Source organism: Elephas maximus, chromosome 3, assembly GCF_024166365.1.
Source record: "Elephas maximus indicus isolate mEleMax1 chromosome 3, mEleMax1 primary haplotype, whole genome shotgun sequence".
NCBI lineage: Eukaryota > Metazoa > Chordata > Mammalia > Proboscidea > Elephantidae > Elephas > Elephas maximus.
The window spans coordinates 147,096,682-147,114,234 of record NC_064821.1 but is presented as its reverse complement, the minus strand read 5'-3'; the positions used below and the strand labels follow the sequence as shown (position 1 = coordinate 147,114,234).

Sequence of the window (17,553 nt, the reverse complement as noted above, 5' to 3'; positions counted from 1 at the left end):
ACATTTGTGTAACATCACTCACTGCAGTGTTTGTTAATAGTGAAAGATTGAAAACAATCTAATTGTCAGTCACTAAATTATGGTATATAATGTAACACTATTTAGGATTTTTTTTTTTTTTAATAACAAATCTACTATTTTATTAACTTTTCAGTAAGTTTGAATCCTTGAGGGGTAGACCGTCACATGGATTCTGTGAACAGTGGCCTTAGCAGAAAGGTTGCTTCAGAATTTGGTATGAGCCAGGCCACTGTTTCCATGGGTGTGAGTTACCTTTCCCCAGATTCCTCTGGTGTTGTTAGGTTTGCGGCCAGGAATCACTGTGTTGTTCCTTGCTTTGTGTACAAGCACATCTCTTGCTTAAACAGAATTAGGTTTCATCTCAGGCATAAACACCTTCAATTTCAAGAAGAGCTGTATGTAAATTTTACCTCAATAAAATAAGAAGAATTTCCTTATGTTCTGATACGCACAGAAATGCAGAACATAAACCCAGTGCTGTCAAGTCGATTCCGACTCATAGCGACCCTATAGGACAGAGTAGAACTAGTAAGTGATAAAAAGCAGGCCTTAGAGCAGTATGCATACTACCTTTTGTGTAAAAAAGGGAAATGTACATGAAGTATATATATGTGTGTGTGCATGTATATATGTATTTGCTTATGTAACCATCACATCAAACAAACATGACCTGTAGGATGGAGTCAGAAAATTACTTTACTTTTGTCTCTCTCTGTCTCTTTAAATATATTTAGTATGACTAGTTTTCTCTCTACTCCCAAATGAAAAACACAAGCAGTTCCCAAGGCTTCTCTTTTGGATAGTAAGTTCTTCAGTCACTTTAAGTTGTAAGAGACACATTCAATTCAGGAATTAAAATGTTTGAACCTTCAGTAAAGTAAAAAGTTTATAACATTGAACTGAACGTTGTACCAATGTTAATTTTTCAGTTTTCACAAATGTACGATGGTTATGTAAGATGCTAACATTAGGGGGTGCTAAGTGAAGGTTAGAGTCCCTGGGGGAAAGTGGTTAGCACACTTGTCTGCTAATTGAAAGATTGGAGTTTGAGCCCATCCAGAGGTACCTTGGAAGAAAGGCCTGGAGATCTACTTCTGAAAAAAATCAGCCATTGAAAACCCTATGGAGCCCAGTTCTATTCTGACACGTATAGGGTTGCCATGAGTCAAAATCAACTTTGTGACAAATGATTTGGTTTTTTTGGTTTAGTGAAGGGAACACAGAAACTCTCTGTGTTCAATCTTTGCAGTTTTTCTGTAAATCTAAAATTATTCCCACATTTAAAGCTTCTTTTTAATAAGGGTCTTCTGTTGTTAAGAGCTACTGCTGCTAACCAAAAGGTTGGCAATTTGAATCCACTAGCCACTTCTTGGAAACCCTGTGGGGCAGTTCTGCTCTGAACAGGGTTGCTAGAGTCAGAACCGACTTGATGGCACCCAGCAACAACAACAATCTCCAACTCCCATCCCTTTTATACTCTCAGTTTGGGAGAGGAATTTAATAATAATTTAAACCATTTCTCCCACCTATTTTTTTGATAAGCCCTGCATAGTGGGGTTTGGAATCTCATTTTGGAATATAATTTTCACTATCTTTAAGCCACAGCTGCAAACTTCCATTTGGTTTATTACATTCTCATATGCTAAAAAAAAAAAAAGTCTCTAGAATGATATACAAGAGACCAGAAATGTACTTCAGTGGCTCAGAGGCAAGGAAGGGCAGCTTCTCACTGTTTATTGTATTGTACGTTTTGGCTTTGAACCATGTGAATATATTATCCCCTTCAAAAATTTAATTTACAAAAACAGCTGAGTTGTATTACCTTACTCCTGAATGTCAACTCAGTGATTTAGGAACTATTTCTGTAATGTTGTGACTTCCTGAGAAAGATTTTCCATATGTTGTATGTTACGCTTCATTGGAAGTTTCAGAAACCGTTTTTCCTGCATGACGATGTAATGGTTGCATTTGGCGTCTCCTTTGTTTCATCTTCAGACGTTTCACAAAATGCATGGTGATTGCCTGGGTTTTTAGCGATATGTCACACGGTTTGACACTTCTTAGGGCTGGAATTATTTCTACTGTGTAGAGCTCACAGAAGCAAAGAAGAGCAGAACCCTACGGTGGTATTTGTAGCCTTATTAACATTCATTAGGATTAAAAAAAAAAAAAAAAAGGCCAGCTTTCTCACCACCCTGAGGCAGGCACGAACCAGGGCTTCATCCACACAGTAATGACTCATTGATTAAGCACCCACTCTGCAGCTCACAGAGTCACTCCAGTTGACTGGAGGGCAATGGGTTTTTTTCTGTAGTCTTATACCCCTTCTATAGAGGATACAGTAAAACCGGTGTTTATCATTCATACAGCTTTTGGTTGAACCCACCCAGGTCCTTAACAGTTCTTTAAAGAAGTGTGATTTTTATGTTGGGTTGGTAGCTGGTGTCTGGGAAAGACCAAGACGTGATAGTAAAAAAAAAAAAAAAACCTAACTGTAGGCTTTTGGTTTCTATTGATCTCTATGGGAGCCCTGGTGGTGCAGTGCTTAAGCATTTAGCTAACTAAAAGGTCAGCGGTTTGAACCCACCAGCCACTCCGTGGGAGAAGGATGCAGCAGTCTGCTTCCATAAAGATTCTCACCACCTGCCGTCGAGTAGATTGCAACTCATAGTGACCGCACAGGGTTTCCAAGGCTGTAAATCTTTACAGGGCAGACTGCCACATCTTCCTCCCACAGAGCCACTGGTGGTTTCGAACTACCAACCTTTTGGTTAGCCGTCAATCGCTTTAATCACTGCATCACCAGGGCTCATTTCATAAAGATTAAAAAAAAAAAAAAATTACAGCCTAGGAAACCCTATGGGGCAGTTCTACTGTGTCCTATAGGGTAGCTATGAGTTGGAATCAACCTGACAGCATCAGGGGTTTGATTTTTTTTCATCTTCATAATCAATTTCCCATCCAGAGCATTAGCTAAATGGGTATCGTTGCCTGGCTTAAGGTTACAAACAGGATGGTGCTAAATCACTTTTATTACTACACATCTTATGTTTTCTTGGTTGTTGAGAATTTTAAGTAAACATCTTTACCATCTATTCTCTTTTATTTTCAGCAAGTCTTTTCCCTTGTTTAACCGATGCATCCCTCAAACGCCTGAATGTTATTCCCTGTTTGCATCTGTTTTGATAAATGATGTTGACACCCTGCATCGAATTCTAAGTGGAATAATGTCAGAAAGAGACACAGTTCTTGGTCTATGTATCCTCGCATTAGGTAACTTTTCAATTAATTTTACTTCCATAACTATGGACTGCCAAAGTTTCCAGCACTTATATGTATGTTTTACATTGAAAAGTAACTTCTTGACTTGAATATAAAACTTTACTTCATATTTATATGTTTATATATATTTTCAATGTGTCAGGTTCAAGTGTGAGGGCAGTAAGATTGGGAGTAGGCCAGCTAGCTCTCTGCCAGGAGACTCAGTGGGTAGAGGTTGCCTTAATATGGTGACCATGTCCCAGTATCTGGTCTTCAGCTGGGCATACGGGATGGATGTGTAAAGCACATTACCAATTGGAAACGAAAAGTACAACTGTCAAGGGGACCAGAAACGTGTTTTCTGGCCAGTGTGTTCTCTCCCTGTAGGTGGGCCCAGTCAGCAATGAGCAAGAGTAGGAGGTATGTGTATCCCACGTTAAATGGCATCGGATGGCAATAGCCTGAGGGCTCCAGCTCCTCAATGGAACGTACCTGCTTTGGGCTGTAGGCTGGTCAAGGACTTGAGCTGAGTCATGCCTCCCCCTGGGCGTTTCTGGATGCAGTTGTCAGCTTCTGACCCTCTGACTTCCCATTTTCTATGTTTCAGATTGTTGCTCCCCATTAAGATACAACTTTCTCTTTGAACACTGTTGCTTCAGGCAAAAGTAATGGTTTTGTATAATCCCCTTCCCCAGTGGTGGCCTCCTGACGTCTTGACTGGGAGAAACTCTTTGCTCATTCATTCATGTATTTTTGCCAGTTTACAAATTGAGTTTTCTGTAATTTCATTACAGAAAAGTTACTAATTTCTCAGTGCTTGGGAATACTTTGTGGTTCACCATTGTATAACTTCCAGACTTCTTACTTAGGCTGGGAATGACTTTAAATGACTCAAATAGGAAGCTTTGACTTCCAGATACTGACGTGGTGCCCATACATACTATAATATCCAGGTTAGTTCTCATATCACATCTGATGATCTAATATCCCCACAAGGACGTTAGATTCGTACTGGTATTAACAGTGCTTATTAGATTCATAGTGGTATTGACAGCTATCATTTACTGAGTGCTTATCATATATCAGGCACCGTGCTTATCCTTAACTCATTAAAACCTCACCAGCATTATATTGTTGGTATGTGTCATAGAGTCGATTCCAACTCATAGCGACCCTATAGGACAGAGTAGAACTGCCCCATGGGGTTTCCTAGGTTGAAATCTTTATGGGAGCAGATCACCAGGTCTTTTTTTTGTGGAGCGGCTGATGGGTTTGAACCACTGACCTTTCAGTTAGGAGCCCGGTGCTTTACCATTGCGCCACCAGGGCTCCTTACCAGCGTCATAAGAGGACTATTTTAACTCATTAAAACCTCATCAGAATCCCATCCCTATTTGTAGGAGAGGAAACTGAGGCTTAAAGAGGTTAAGGGACTCCCTGTGTGGCCAACATCACACATCTAGTAGGTAGCTGAGCTGAGACTCAAACCCAGCTCTGTCTGATTCCAAAACCAATACTCTTAACCCCTACCCTAAAATATCCACATTCAATCCTGATTTCTTGTTTAGAAAAAATAAAATAGACTTATAGATTCTCTAAAAGATTAAGAATAAATTCGTAAACCTGAAAGCCTAAATATTGAAAAGTAATATACAGCATTTCACACATAGAGCTTACTGTATAATTAGAATCTTAAATTTTTCATTTTTAAAGGCACTAATATTTATTATTTAATACGAATATCTGAGAACATTTGAAGTTAGAACTTTACATAAGCCTAGTAGGAGGTCAGAAGAGTTAAATATGGTAAAATTTTTAAATGGTTCTTTTGGAGTTGTAAGGAAAAAAATATTTTGGGGCTTGGGAATAATATATGCTCTCTTTTTTTTTTTTTTTTTAATTCAGGAGGAGTGCTAGCACTTTCAGGAACTGGTTTACTGTAGTGGACTGAACTGATATATGCTTCAGAGAGGGCCGTGGGTGTGTCTTATTTCTGTTTGGTGTGTGGTAGATGGAAACCCTGGTGGTGTAATTGTTAAGTACTATGGCTGCTAACCAAAAGGTCAGCAGTTCAAATCTACCAGGAGCTCCTTGGAAACCCTATGGGGCAGTTCTACTCTGTCCTGTATGGTCACTATGAGTCAGAATTGACTCGACAGCAATGGGTTTTTTTTTAGATGTCCCAAAGGACTTAGAGATTGAATAATGGCCCTCATTCTGCTGGAGGGTCTAATCATCATTGTCCCCATCATTGTTCCCCTCACGTTCTTCGTTGTTGTTGGGGCTTATATGTTTTGCTTAATTTTTCAGCCTTGTCTTTGGCCATGATGTTCACCTTCCGATTCATCTCCACGCTTCTGGTTCACATTTTCATTTCACTGGTTATTTTGGGATTGCTGTGTAAGTATTTCCACCTGATCGATTCCTTCTGGATTAAACAAAAAGCCTTCCCATTAAGTATAGAACCTTTTGAACTAAACAGAGTCTTCGAGAATATCTAGTCCAACCCCGTTATTTTACATATGAGAACCCCCAGGCCCAGAGAGGACCGCAGGAGCCGCTTATGTCTCGCAGATAATAGCAGAACTAATGCTCAATCTGTTGCTTCCTCTGCTACACCACGCCGCCTCAGAGATGAGCACACCAATTGAGTGACCCTGGTGTCCCTAACATGAACGACAATGCCAGTGCCTGTTGGAAGCATTCTAAAGGTTTCTTCTGAACTTGCACATCACCTGTTGCATGTGCCTGCCCACAATTGTCATACAAAGGCTCCGACCAGTCTGAACAGACACAGGCCCTACACTGGACCAGGTCCTGGGGACCCTCTACTGTGCCCGTTATTGCCGTTTTAGTAAATATGGGTTAATCCAGGGCTTGTCAGGAAAAGGGGTCTGAGTGGCAAGGGCATTCAGAAGGCTCCAGGCAGCAGCTATTTACCAACCAGTATGGGTGGCACCAACAGTTAAGCACTCAGTTGTTAACCAAAAGGTTGGCAATTCAAATCCACTCAGAGGCACCTCAGAAGAAAGGCCTGACAATCTGCTTCCAAAAGGACACAGCCTTGAAAACTAGCACAGTTCTGCTGTGACATATATAGGGTTGCCGTGAGACTGAATCGACGCAGGGGCAACTGATTTGGTTTTCTAATGGGGAATTTTAATATTTAATAACTGATAAAAAAAAAAAAATTTTTTTTTTTTATAACCACAGTGTTGCATTCTCCTCAACAATTGGTTCTGCCCTTCACAATTTAGAGCCCTACAGCTCTCCAGGTACATGATTGTGCCTGATGTTGGAAGACCGGCATGATGGCCTGTGAGAGGCTCTTTTCCCCATCTACAGTTAGTAAAGGCCACTGTGACCTTCCTGTAGTTACTATGGATATGGCATAAAGTGGCATTTAGCACCTAAGTACAGAGAATTGACAGTTGTATCCTCGGAACAAACCTCTGACTTAGGTGACTCACACAGGCGTGTTAGCCTCGCAGTGTTGTGGGTGGAGGAGCCGATATCCAGACTCCCATGGGGAGTTGTCCCCCAGCAGGGTTGGTTTGAAAATTCTAAACTTTGAACTCTTATGCAGTTCCTCTCACCATCCCTTCAGCACAGTTCCCTCCCTGCTCATACCCAGACCCACAGGCAGCATCTGTGTTCTAGGGTTACCTGCCTGGGTCTCCCAAAGAAAAGCAGGAGCTAGAGGACCAGCAGGTCCCCTGTGGGGCGCTGGCCACCTGGCCCTACGCAGCCCTTCCCGAGGTGTGGCTGTTACCTGTAAAGCCCCCAGGGACTTGGGCCCCACTGCCCGAGCAGGGCCACCAGATTGGCCAGCAGTGGCTGGACTCTCCGTGTCTGCACGTATGGTCTGTACCCTGGGGAAGGTGTATACTTCATGGAATGTTTGCTGAGCACTACTGTGGTGTTTCGTTTTCTAGTTGTCTGCGGTGTTTTATGGTGGCTGTATTATGACTATACCAATGGCCTCAGCATCGAATTGGACACAGAAAGGGAAAATATGAAGTGTCTCCTGGGGTTTGCTATTGTATCTACAGTTATCACGGTAAGAAACGCATGGCCAGCCAGAACTCTGGAATCTAAATTATTGAGTTCTAGCCAGAAACAACTGGAATTTGTTTCCCTTTCACCTCAAAATGTGCCTATGTGATTCAGTGCCTTCTTTGGATTTGAGATACCTGCACAGGAATGTATCGACACTTCTAAAAAAATCAGAAGAAAAAGGGTCTTATGTCTTTTGAGGTCATTTCTGCCATCTCCCAGAGATCAATTTGTTATTCTTGCTGTTGTACTATTTTCACCCCCAAGTGGCTATAAGGTGGACATGCGCCTGGGGTGGGGTGGGGGAATCAGGGTTTATGACGAGCCCTGTTTCCTGTTTGTGAGGCGAGGCATCTCCTTCCAGCCAATCCATGCTCTGCTCTCAGGGTGGGGCAGCTCCCAATGCAGTTGAATACACAGAGCCCTTTGTTTCTAAGCCTGCTGGCCGCTGGGTTATTTTGGTCTTAAGAGAACCTACCGCCTCCTCAGTGAACTCCCTAGTAGAAAGCAGGCAAGCTTAGAATGTGGAGGCCACAGTTACAGGTTGTTGTGGGGAGGGCGCTTGGCAACTAAAACTCGTTCGGGTCATCCCTGGGTGGCATTAGGAGTGCTAGAGGGCTGGAAATTGATTTCAGGTGACCCACAGTCACCTTTGTTGGTGATTGCTTACTGTTTTATGGAGGAGCAACAGCCCAGGGGTCTCCACAAACCAACGAAGTCCTCCAGCAAACGCAGATTCTTTCACCAGCTGAACTCTCTCCTCCAAGAAAACCCATCAGTTCCCATATGTGATGCTATCTTCACATGTTCTCCTTTCAACAGTGAGGGTTCAGATTTGTGCTCTACATGTGCATAAACTGCGTCAGGGAACATGTGCTCAATAAACTATCTGATGCATCCTGCCTCAGGCAGGTACCAGGCCAAAAGCTGAGCCAGCGTCTGCGAAAAAGGCTGGAGAAGGAAGGGCACCCCCTGCATCCCAGTCCGGGGTGGTGAGACTGTTGGCCTTAGGAGAGGAGGAGGGTTATAGAGCTGGGGAGAGAACCTGGTTCCTCCCTGAGCCATCTGGGGGCTTTGTTTGTCTTCACACCAAATCAAAAACCCATTGCCGTGGAGTCGATTGCAACTCATACTCACCCTTTAGGATGGAGTAGAACTGCCCCATAGGGTTCCCAAGGAGTGGCTGGAGGATTCAAAATGCTGACTTTTTGGTTACAACCATTAATGGGCACCCAGATCCCAGGGCCGGGGGCGAATGCCCCCCTTCACCAAGTATAAGCATAGGGAAAAGAAAGATGGTGAGAGAAGAGGAAGGCTGTTTCACCTGTCTGGAGAGATCCTGCAGTGGCTGGTACAGTAGGTAAAATAGAATTACAGCTTGCATACTGTTCATTTGGTACACTTGTAGCTGCCACTTACTGAGTTCCTACCAAGTGCTGGTTGCTGGAGGAGGTAGCCCAACCCTTATTCTACGAAGAACAGTAGATTCTCCACTGTCACTGGTTAAGTGCTCGCCTGCTAACTAAAAGGTTAGAGGATTAGAGAAATGCAAATCAGAACTACAGTGAGATTCCATCTCAATCCAGCAAGGCTGGCATTAATCCAAAAAACACGAAATAATAAATGTTGGAGAGCTTGTGGGGAGACTGGAACACTTATACACTGCTGGTGGGAATGTAAAATGATACAACCATTGTGGAAATCGATTTGCTGCTTCCTTAAAAAGCTAGAAATAGAACTACTATATGATCCAGCAGTCCCACTACTTGGAATATATCCTAGAGAAATAAGAGCCTTTACATGAACAGATACATGCACACCCATGTTCATTGCAGCATTGTTTACATTAGCAAAAAGATGGAAGCAACCAAGGTGCCCATCAATGGGTGAATGGATAAATACACAATGGAGTACTACCCATCGATAAAGAACAATTATGAATCCGTGAAACATTTCATAACATGGAGGAACCTGGAAGGCATTATACTGAGTGAAATTAGTCAGTTGCAAAAGGATAAATAGTGTATGAGACCACTATTATAAGAGCTCAAAAAATAGTTTAAACAGAGAAGAAAATATTCTTTGATGGTTGTAAGAGTGGGGAGTGAGGGAGGGAGAGGGTTTTTCACTAATTAGGTAGTAGATAAGAACTATTTTAGGAAAGACAACACACAATACAGGAGAGGTCAGCACAACTGGACTAAACCAAAAGCAAAGAAGTTTCCTGAATAAGCTGAACACTTCGAAGGCCAGTATAGCAGGGGTGGGGGTTTGGGGACCATGGTTTCAGGGAACATCTATGTCAATTGGCATAATAAAATCTATTAAGAAAACATTCTGCATCCCACTTTGGAGAGTGGCATCTGGAGTCTGAAACACTAACAAGCAGCCATCTAAGATGCTTCAATTGGTCTCAATCCACCTGGAGTAAAGGAGAATGAAGAACACCAAAGACTGAAGGTAATTATGAGCCCAAGAGACAGAAAGGACCACATAAACCAGAGACTACATCAGCCTGAGACCAGAAGAAATAGACAGTGCCCGGCAACAACTGATAACTGCCCTGACAGGGAGCACAACAGAGAACCCCTGAGGGAGCAGGAGAGCAGTGGGGTGCAGACCCCAAGTTCTCGTAAAAAGACCAGACTTAATGGTCTGACTGAGACTAGAAGAACCCCAGAGGTCATGGTCCCCAGACCTTCCATTAGCCCAAGACAGGAACCATTCCCAAAGCCAACTCTTCAGACAGGGATTGGAGTGGACTACGGGATAGAAAATCATACTGGTGAAGAGTGAGCTTCTTGGATCAAGTAGACACATGAGACTACGTGGGCATCTCCCGTCTGGACAGGAGATGAGAGGGCAGAGGGGGTCAGAAGCTGGCCAAATGGACACGAAAAGAGAGATTGGAGGGAAAGAGTGTGCTGTCTCATTAGGGGGAGAGCAACCAGAAGTATACAGCAAGGTGTATATAAATTTTTGTATGAGAGACTGACTTGATTTGTAAACTTTCACTTAAAGCACAATAAAAATTTTTTTTTTAAATTCAAAAAATAAAGGGTTGGTGGTTTGAACCCACCAGCCACTCCACTGGAGAAAGATGGGGCAGTCTGCTTCCGTAAAGATATACAGCCTTGGAAACCCTGTGGAGTAGTTCTAGTCTGTCCTATAGGGCTGCTATGAGTTGGAATGCGACTCCACGGCAATGGGTTTGGTTTTTTGGGTTTTATTACATGCAGGAACCCTGGTGGCACAGTGGTTAAATGCTTGACTATGAACCAAAAGGCCAGTACTTCAAACCCACCAGCTACTCCAAGGGAGAGAGATGTGACAGTCTGCTTCTATGAAGATTTACAGCCTGGGAAATCCTATGGGACACTTCTGCTCTCTCCTATAGGGTCGCTATGAGTCGGAATTGACTCGACAGCAGTGAATTTGGTTTTGATATTATGTGTAGGGCCCTGTGCTAAGCAGTGGATCTAGCAAGACATAAAACACAATACAGCACGTATCTTCAGATGAATGACAAAGCAACAAGGTGACATGGGCACAGAGAATGAGCCTGGGCTTTGTGGTCCTGGGCTCACACCACCCACTGTGTGACCAAGTCAAGGAGAAGTGACATGGCCTCTTAGGCCTCAGCCTCCTCATCTGTCAGTAGGAATACTATTGCAAGGTTGCCCACAAGGGTGTGGACTTACCTCCTCCATGGAAGCTCTTCCCCTGGAAGCTCCACATTCCCAGGAGAGAGCTGCCATGGTGCTGCTTGGCAGGCTGTCCTGACTAAGCTGGACAACCAAGTCCAGGCAGCCTGGGCTGGCTGGGGAGAAAGTGGACGGGCCATGACCTTAGAAAGCCAGTGACCTTGCCTGCTTCCTACCCCTCCTCTAGTCCAGGCTACTCCCCACAGAGCCCTGCACAGGATGAGGGAAGGGATAGGAAGAGAAAGCCAAGTTATGGCCTCCTAGATGGGCACGGCTCCTATGCTGCTCTCCAAGGGGAAGGAAGTTACCTGCTGCCCCTCTTCCTTCCCTCACTTTCCCATCTTCCTCTCTTTTTCCCAGAGAAGTGAAAGAAAAGGGAAAGCCAATGTTTAGCAGAAGAAGAATGGAAGCAGAATAAGAGCAGGAGGGAGAACTCCTCTAACCCTCATTCCTTCCTGCTCACCTCCCCTCCCAGCTCCTCCCCTGCCCCGTGTCAGAGCCAGCAGTGACCCTGAGAGCCTCATCTACTGGCCTGACTCCCTAGGAGACCCTTGTGCAGTGCCTGGACCTCTTGGGTGGGGATGTGTTCCTGGTCTTCTGAGTCCCCAGCCGGTGCCTTACAAATTAACTTGAAAACATTGCTCTGGGAAAATGAGGGCCACCTGTGAATATTGTTTAAGTGGTTTCAATAGAACCACTAGCAGCAGCAAAGAAAGTAGGGTGAATGGTATTAAAGGCTCACCTCAGGGCATCGGCCCGTGAAGATAGCCTGAAATACAGCTCCCTGAAGCTTAGAGCCCAGAAGAGTGAAGTCAGGGTGTGGCCCCTGGGTAGTGAGTCAGCTCCCCTGCCTGCCCCAGCCCATCCCGGTGCCACTAGCACCAGTCCCCACTAGGTAATGCTGGTCTCCACTGAGACCAGGGAAAGTAAAGCATTAGAGTTAGCTCATAATTCCTAATCAACATCTTGGTAGTATACATGTAATGAGAGAAGAGCACTATGTGCGTATACATATAACATACAAGTTATAAAATACACATGCATTTAAGTACACTCATATGTTAGCATTATCCTTGGGAGCTAGAAGCCAAGTTTATTTGTCTAAAGATTATATCATTTTCCTCCATTACAATTTTTAATATAATACAAGCAAACAAGCCTCTCTTCCTTAATGATTGTGATAGGCATCAAACTAAACCAAACTCATTGCGGTCAAGTTGATTCCGAGTCATAGTGACCCTATACAGCAGAGTATAACTGCCCCATAGGGTTTCCAAGGAGTGGCTGATAGAGTCAAACTGCTGACCTCTTAGTTAGCAGCCCATCTCTTAAGCATTGTGCCACCAGGGCTGTATGATAGGCAATACTAAACCCACTGCCACCAAGTCGATTCCGACTCACAGCGATCCTATAGGACAGAGTAGAACTGTCCCACGGGGTTTCCAGGGCTGTGAATCTCTAGAGAAGCAGACTGCCACATTTTTCTCCGGTGAGCAACTGGTGGGTTTGAATCACCAGCCTTTCTGTTAGCAGCTGAGTGCTTAACCGCTGCTTCACCAGGGCTCCTTGCATTGGAAATACAGAGGTGGAGATGCCTACTTAGCCTTTAACACTTAAGGGTCTCGAGGGGGTTAGAAGCTGGTGAAATGGACACAAAAAGAGAGAGTGGAGGGAGGGAGTGGCTGTCTCATTAGGGGGAGAGCAATTGGGAGTATAGCAAGGTGTATATAAGTTTTTGTGTGAGAGACTGACTTGATTTGTAAACTTTCACTTAAAGCACAATAAAAATAAAAAAAAAAAAGACTTAAGCGTCTCCTCCGAGTGTCTCCCCAGCCTCTCCTGACACTTTTGAGACCCATCAGGAGCCTCTGCTCCTGGAGCAGCTTCTGCAGTTTATCTCACTGTCCTGTGATGTGTCTTTTCTCCATGTGACTATGAGATCTTTGAGGGCAGGAATACCCAAGCCCAGCTGGAAGAGGCCAGCGGGCATTGCAGGCCAAGGGAAAGGATGGGGTCACATGAGCAGGAGAGGGACCTGCAGGAAGTTCCCTTGGCAGAAGCCTGAGACTCAAGTGCAGGCAGGGGCCTCGTCAGGAAGAACCTGGTATGCCATTATAATGAGTTTGATCTTTATCCTGAGGGCCTTGGGGAGCCATTGATGGATTTTAACCCTTTAGGGAGGTGACATCCTTGGCTTTAGCCTTTACCGAGGTCCTTCCAGCTATGGCGTGGGGAAATTTGGGGATGGGGACTCAGGAGGATTAAAAGCAGAAGGCCATTGAGGAGGTTATTGGTGTCTAAATGAGAGAGGATGAGGTTTGAGTTGGAGCTTCAGCAGTGGGGATAGAGAAGAGAGGATGGATTGAGAGGTATTTGTGAAACTAAGAGGTGATTGGGAATGGGCCGTGTGCTGGACACTGTGACAAGTCCTTGACAATAAGGAATGGCTCTGCCCTCGAGGAGCTAAATCTAATGGGAGATTCAGACAGGTAAACATCTATAGTAGAAAATGTTGATTGCTACATTGGGTAAGTACAGGATAAAATAAGAGCACACAAGACTTATTTTTGGAGAGTTCAGAGAAGTTAGGATCACTGGAGGTAGGGAATATAGGGGAAAGAGGAGATTTGGTTCAGGTCAGGTTGTCCATAATTGCTGTGCTTACTCGCTCAGCAGATAGAGAAAGGGGAGGTCTGGAGATTTTGATTTGAAGATTACCAGCATCTATAAGTAGGAAACCACAGAGGAGTAGGAAATGCCCCCCAAAATTCCAAGAAATAACAACCGAAGGAATGGGAGACAACCCGAAGAAGGAGAGATCATGGGGGCCAAAGAAGAAAGTTTTAAGAAAGCAGGAGTGGACAGGAGATTCAGGTGCCATTCTGAGGTCAAGCAAGAACTGAAGTGTTTCTGTGGTTGCATTGCGGTTCCATAGGGTCCCAACATGGGGTGACCTTAAGGAGAGCAGTTTCAGGAGAGTGTTGAGGTCAGGATGTTCACAGGCTGTTGAAATGTGGTGAGTGTAGACTATTCCTTGAAGAAGCTTGATGTGAAGGGAATAAGAGAGATGGCAGTGGCTAGATGGGGACATGGGGTTGAGGATGCTTTGTTTCTTTCTATACAGAGAGGAAAATACTAGTAAAGAAGAAGCCACAAAGGTCGCTTTGAGGCATAATCATTGTCCTTTTCCCTCATATTCATATCCCCTTGTCCTTTTGCAGTGCCTCAGCATTCTCTGAGTATCTCGGGTGCTGTGGGGGCGGCGGGGGTGGGGGGTGGTTTGCGAGATAGCACCCTGACCCTCGAGGAGCTTATTCTCATTTTCTCTTGCTCTTTGACCACACTACAAGCTCCTTTACAGCAGGGACTGTTCACTGTGTATGAGCAGGATCTAGCACAGGGACAAACACATGGTAGGTACTCACTGTCTGCATGAGGCTTCCACATAATTTATCTGCTCAGTTATAACAAAATAATGAGTAACTATCATAAAAGATCTGTTTCTGAAGTGTTAGTGAAATATTAGAGTTTGTTCAGAAGGAAAGCTCTACCTGGTTCTCCATTATTTTGAAATAATTTATTCTAATACCCTTTTCTCACCAGGCAGTTCTGCTCGTCCTGATTTTTGTCCTCAGAAAGAGAATAGAATTGACAGTTGAGCTTTTCCAAGTCACAAATAAAGCCATCAACAGCTCCCCTTTCCTGCTGCTCCAGCCACTGTGGACATTTGTTGTCCTCATTTTCTTCTGGGTCCTCTGGGTGGCTGTGCTGCTGAGCCTGGGAACTGCAGGTAAGGACAGTGGGTATGGGTTCTACCACCTTGGAGTCGTGCACAGTCAGTCACCATTTTGCGACCACCAGCCTGTCTATAGGGTACAAACCTCTCATGAAAGCCGAGGTGTCTGATGACAGCAGTGATGGTGTTAGGGGCTCTGTCATGAGGGAAAGTGGAAAATTCTTTTGTCTCTTTTGTATTGGTGTTAAAGAAACTGGGTTTGTGTTTTCATGAACGAATGCAGTCCGTAAGAATTGAAAAAGCTTTAGGGAAAACTGCAGCATGAACAAAGGTCTATAGGAAAAATATTCTCACGTGTCTCTGGGTCTGGATTTGATCCAAAGTAATTTGCCAACTCTGATCAAATCAGTTGCTCCATGGGAGAAAAGACCTGATGACCTGTTCCTGTAAAGATCATATCCCTATGGGGCAGTTCTACTCTGTCACACGGGGTTGCTATGTGTCGGAATTTGCTCAACAGCACACACCAACAGCAATAATCAAATCAGTAGGTAATAAAGAAGAACCCAGGAAAAACTCTATTAAAGATTCTGTTGTGCTCATCAATGGCAGCTTAAGTTTAAAGTAAATGAACGTGGAAGTTCACATCGCTTTGGTCCTGAGAAGGCAATATTCTGTCCTCCACGTCCTTGTCATTCCCAGTGATTCTTTACCGGGAATATTCCTCAGAATCACCTGTGGTGCTTTATAAAAATACAGGTGACCCCATCCTCAGAGATTCTGATTTTGTTGGTTTGGGGTGAGTTCAAATATCTATATTTTTTAAAAGCTCCATAACAGATTATGAAAGGCAGCCACATTCAAGAGCAGTACTATTCAAAGAGATGCCCAGAAACCAGATAGGAGCTTATGCCAGAATGTGTATCACTGCATTGCTTCCTTCGTCAAGAAAGTCTTGCTATGAAAAAAAGTCAACTGAGCAAAACAATGTGCTTAGTGATACAGCTGATCCACATTCTGGGGTAAGATCCTCATTTCATTGTATATTACTAATAAAAAGTGTGACTGTGGCAGCCAGTCTGTGGGCCACACTTAGGATAAAAAAAAAAAAAAATTAGTGTAGCACTGTTTTAATCTTCTCCAACTCCTCTGTTTGATTTGGTTAAGGCCCATATTCACACTCTGATATGAAGACAAAAGGGTAAGTTGCTTTCTAAGACTACCACAAGGCAGATAAGAACCAAAGCAGAGGTCATATCAACAAGGCTAATGTAATTTCTTAATGTTTTCATCAAGTTTATTTTGTCCCTTACTGGCTGTGGCCATATATATAAGAAAAACTGCTATGTCATTAATTCTTAGTAAAGTTGGTTCCCTTCCCTCTCCTCTGGAGTTAACTGACTCCTTGGAGATTACTTCCAGATGGGCAGCAGGCTCCCCGGAAGTTGCAGCCCTTGGAAACCCATATCTCCAGAGATGCCTTAGGGGCAGCCTCTTCCGTTGGGAACCTCTAGAAGCTTACTGAAGGCTGCAGTGAACTTCCACTAATTACCCAGGAAGGAACCTTGGTCCAACAGGTTCAGGACTATAATTAATCATATTGAGGTTTGTCTAGGAGTGACAGAAAACTCAAAACAACAGTGGCTTAAACAAAATATAAGGTAATTTCTCATCTAAATGAAGTCCACAAAAAGGTCTCGTGCCGGTATAGTCCTCCAGAGGTTGACACGGAGCCTTATTTCTTGTTCCTTTACTCTGTCCCACAGCGTCGCTATGAGTCAGAATTGACTTGATGGCACTGGGTTTTTTTTTTTTTCCCATTTGCTGCCACCTTTTTTTTTTTTTTTGTAGCTGAAATGGCCACTCGATCTCCAACCACCATGTCTTATACCAGCTAATAGGAAGGTGGCAGGGAGAGAGACAAGCTCCTTTACCCCCTTCTATAAGTCATCAGCTGCACTTCCGCTTAGAACACATTAGCCAAATCCTAGTTACATAGCAACCCCTATCTACAAGAGAAGCCAGGAAGTTTTGTTTTATTTTAGGCAGTCAAGCATGTAGTTAAAAATTAGAGGCTTTAAAATATTGAAGAGGCCCATGGAACAAAACAAGACTAAAGGGACATACCAGCCCTAGGGCAGGGACTGGAAGGCAGGAGGGAACAGGAAAGCTGGTAATAGGGAACCCAGGGTTGAGAAGGGAGAGTGCTGACACGTCATGGGGGTTGTTAACCAGTGTCACAGACCAATGTGTATACTAACTGATGAAAAACTAGTTTGTTCTGTAAACCTTCATCTGAAGTACAATTAAAAAAAGAAAAAAAAAAGGCTTTATTAGTAAGAAAAGAGAGAAGAAGAGATATTGGGAGCCCCTTGGAAATCTCAGCTGCAGCAGCGTTGAACAGTCTTCTTCTACCCAGCTTACTTGAAGTGGTCTCTGTACTGGTCAGAAAGGAAGGCCTAAAGGTGCATAAAAGGAAACAAGCATTTGTTGAAAATCTCCTAAATTCCAAGCTCTGTACTAGACGCTTTCTTGTATTCTCTCCTTTAATCACCCAATCCCTGTGTGGTGTATGTGCTATTATTTTCAAGTTGCAGGCAAAAAAATTGAGGTTCTGAGTAAGTAATTTCCTGAAGGCCATACAGCTAGCATGTGCAGTGGTTCTCACTGATCGCAGAGTTCTAGAATAGCACCTACGCTCCTTCCACTACCTCCCACTCTCCGTGTGTCTGGGGTACAACACTGGGAAATAAAAATTAGGACTTATCAGGTTGG

The 17,553-nt window shown here is 43.8% G+C and overlaps 1 protein-coding gene across 1 annotated transcript in view; it reads left to right on the top strand.

The window, feature by feature from the left end:
- Positions 1-17,553, top strand: part of SLC44A3 (solute carrier family 44 member 3) — a 115,806-nt gene that overhangs the window by 15,294 nt on the left and 82,959 nt on the right. The window contains exons 6-9 of the mRNA XM_049879709.1: positions 3,134-3,294; positions 5,593-5,682; positions 7,218-7,342; positions 14,646-14,832. Coding sequence (XP_049735666.1) covers positions 3,134-3,294; positions 5,593-5,682; positions 7,218-7,342; positions 14,646-14,832 — 563 coding nt within the window. The remainder of the gene's footprint in view (positions 1-3,133; positions 3,295-5,592; positions 5,683-7,217; positions 7,343-14,645; positions 14,833-17,553) is intronic.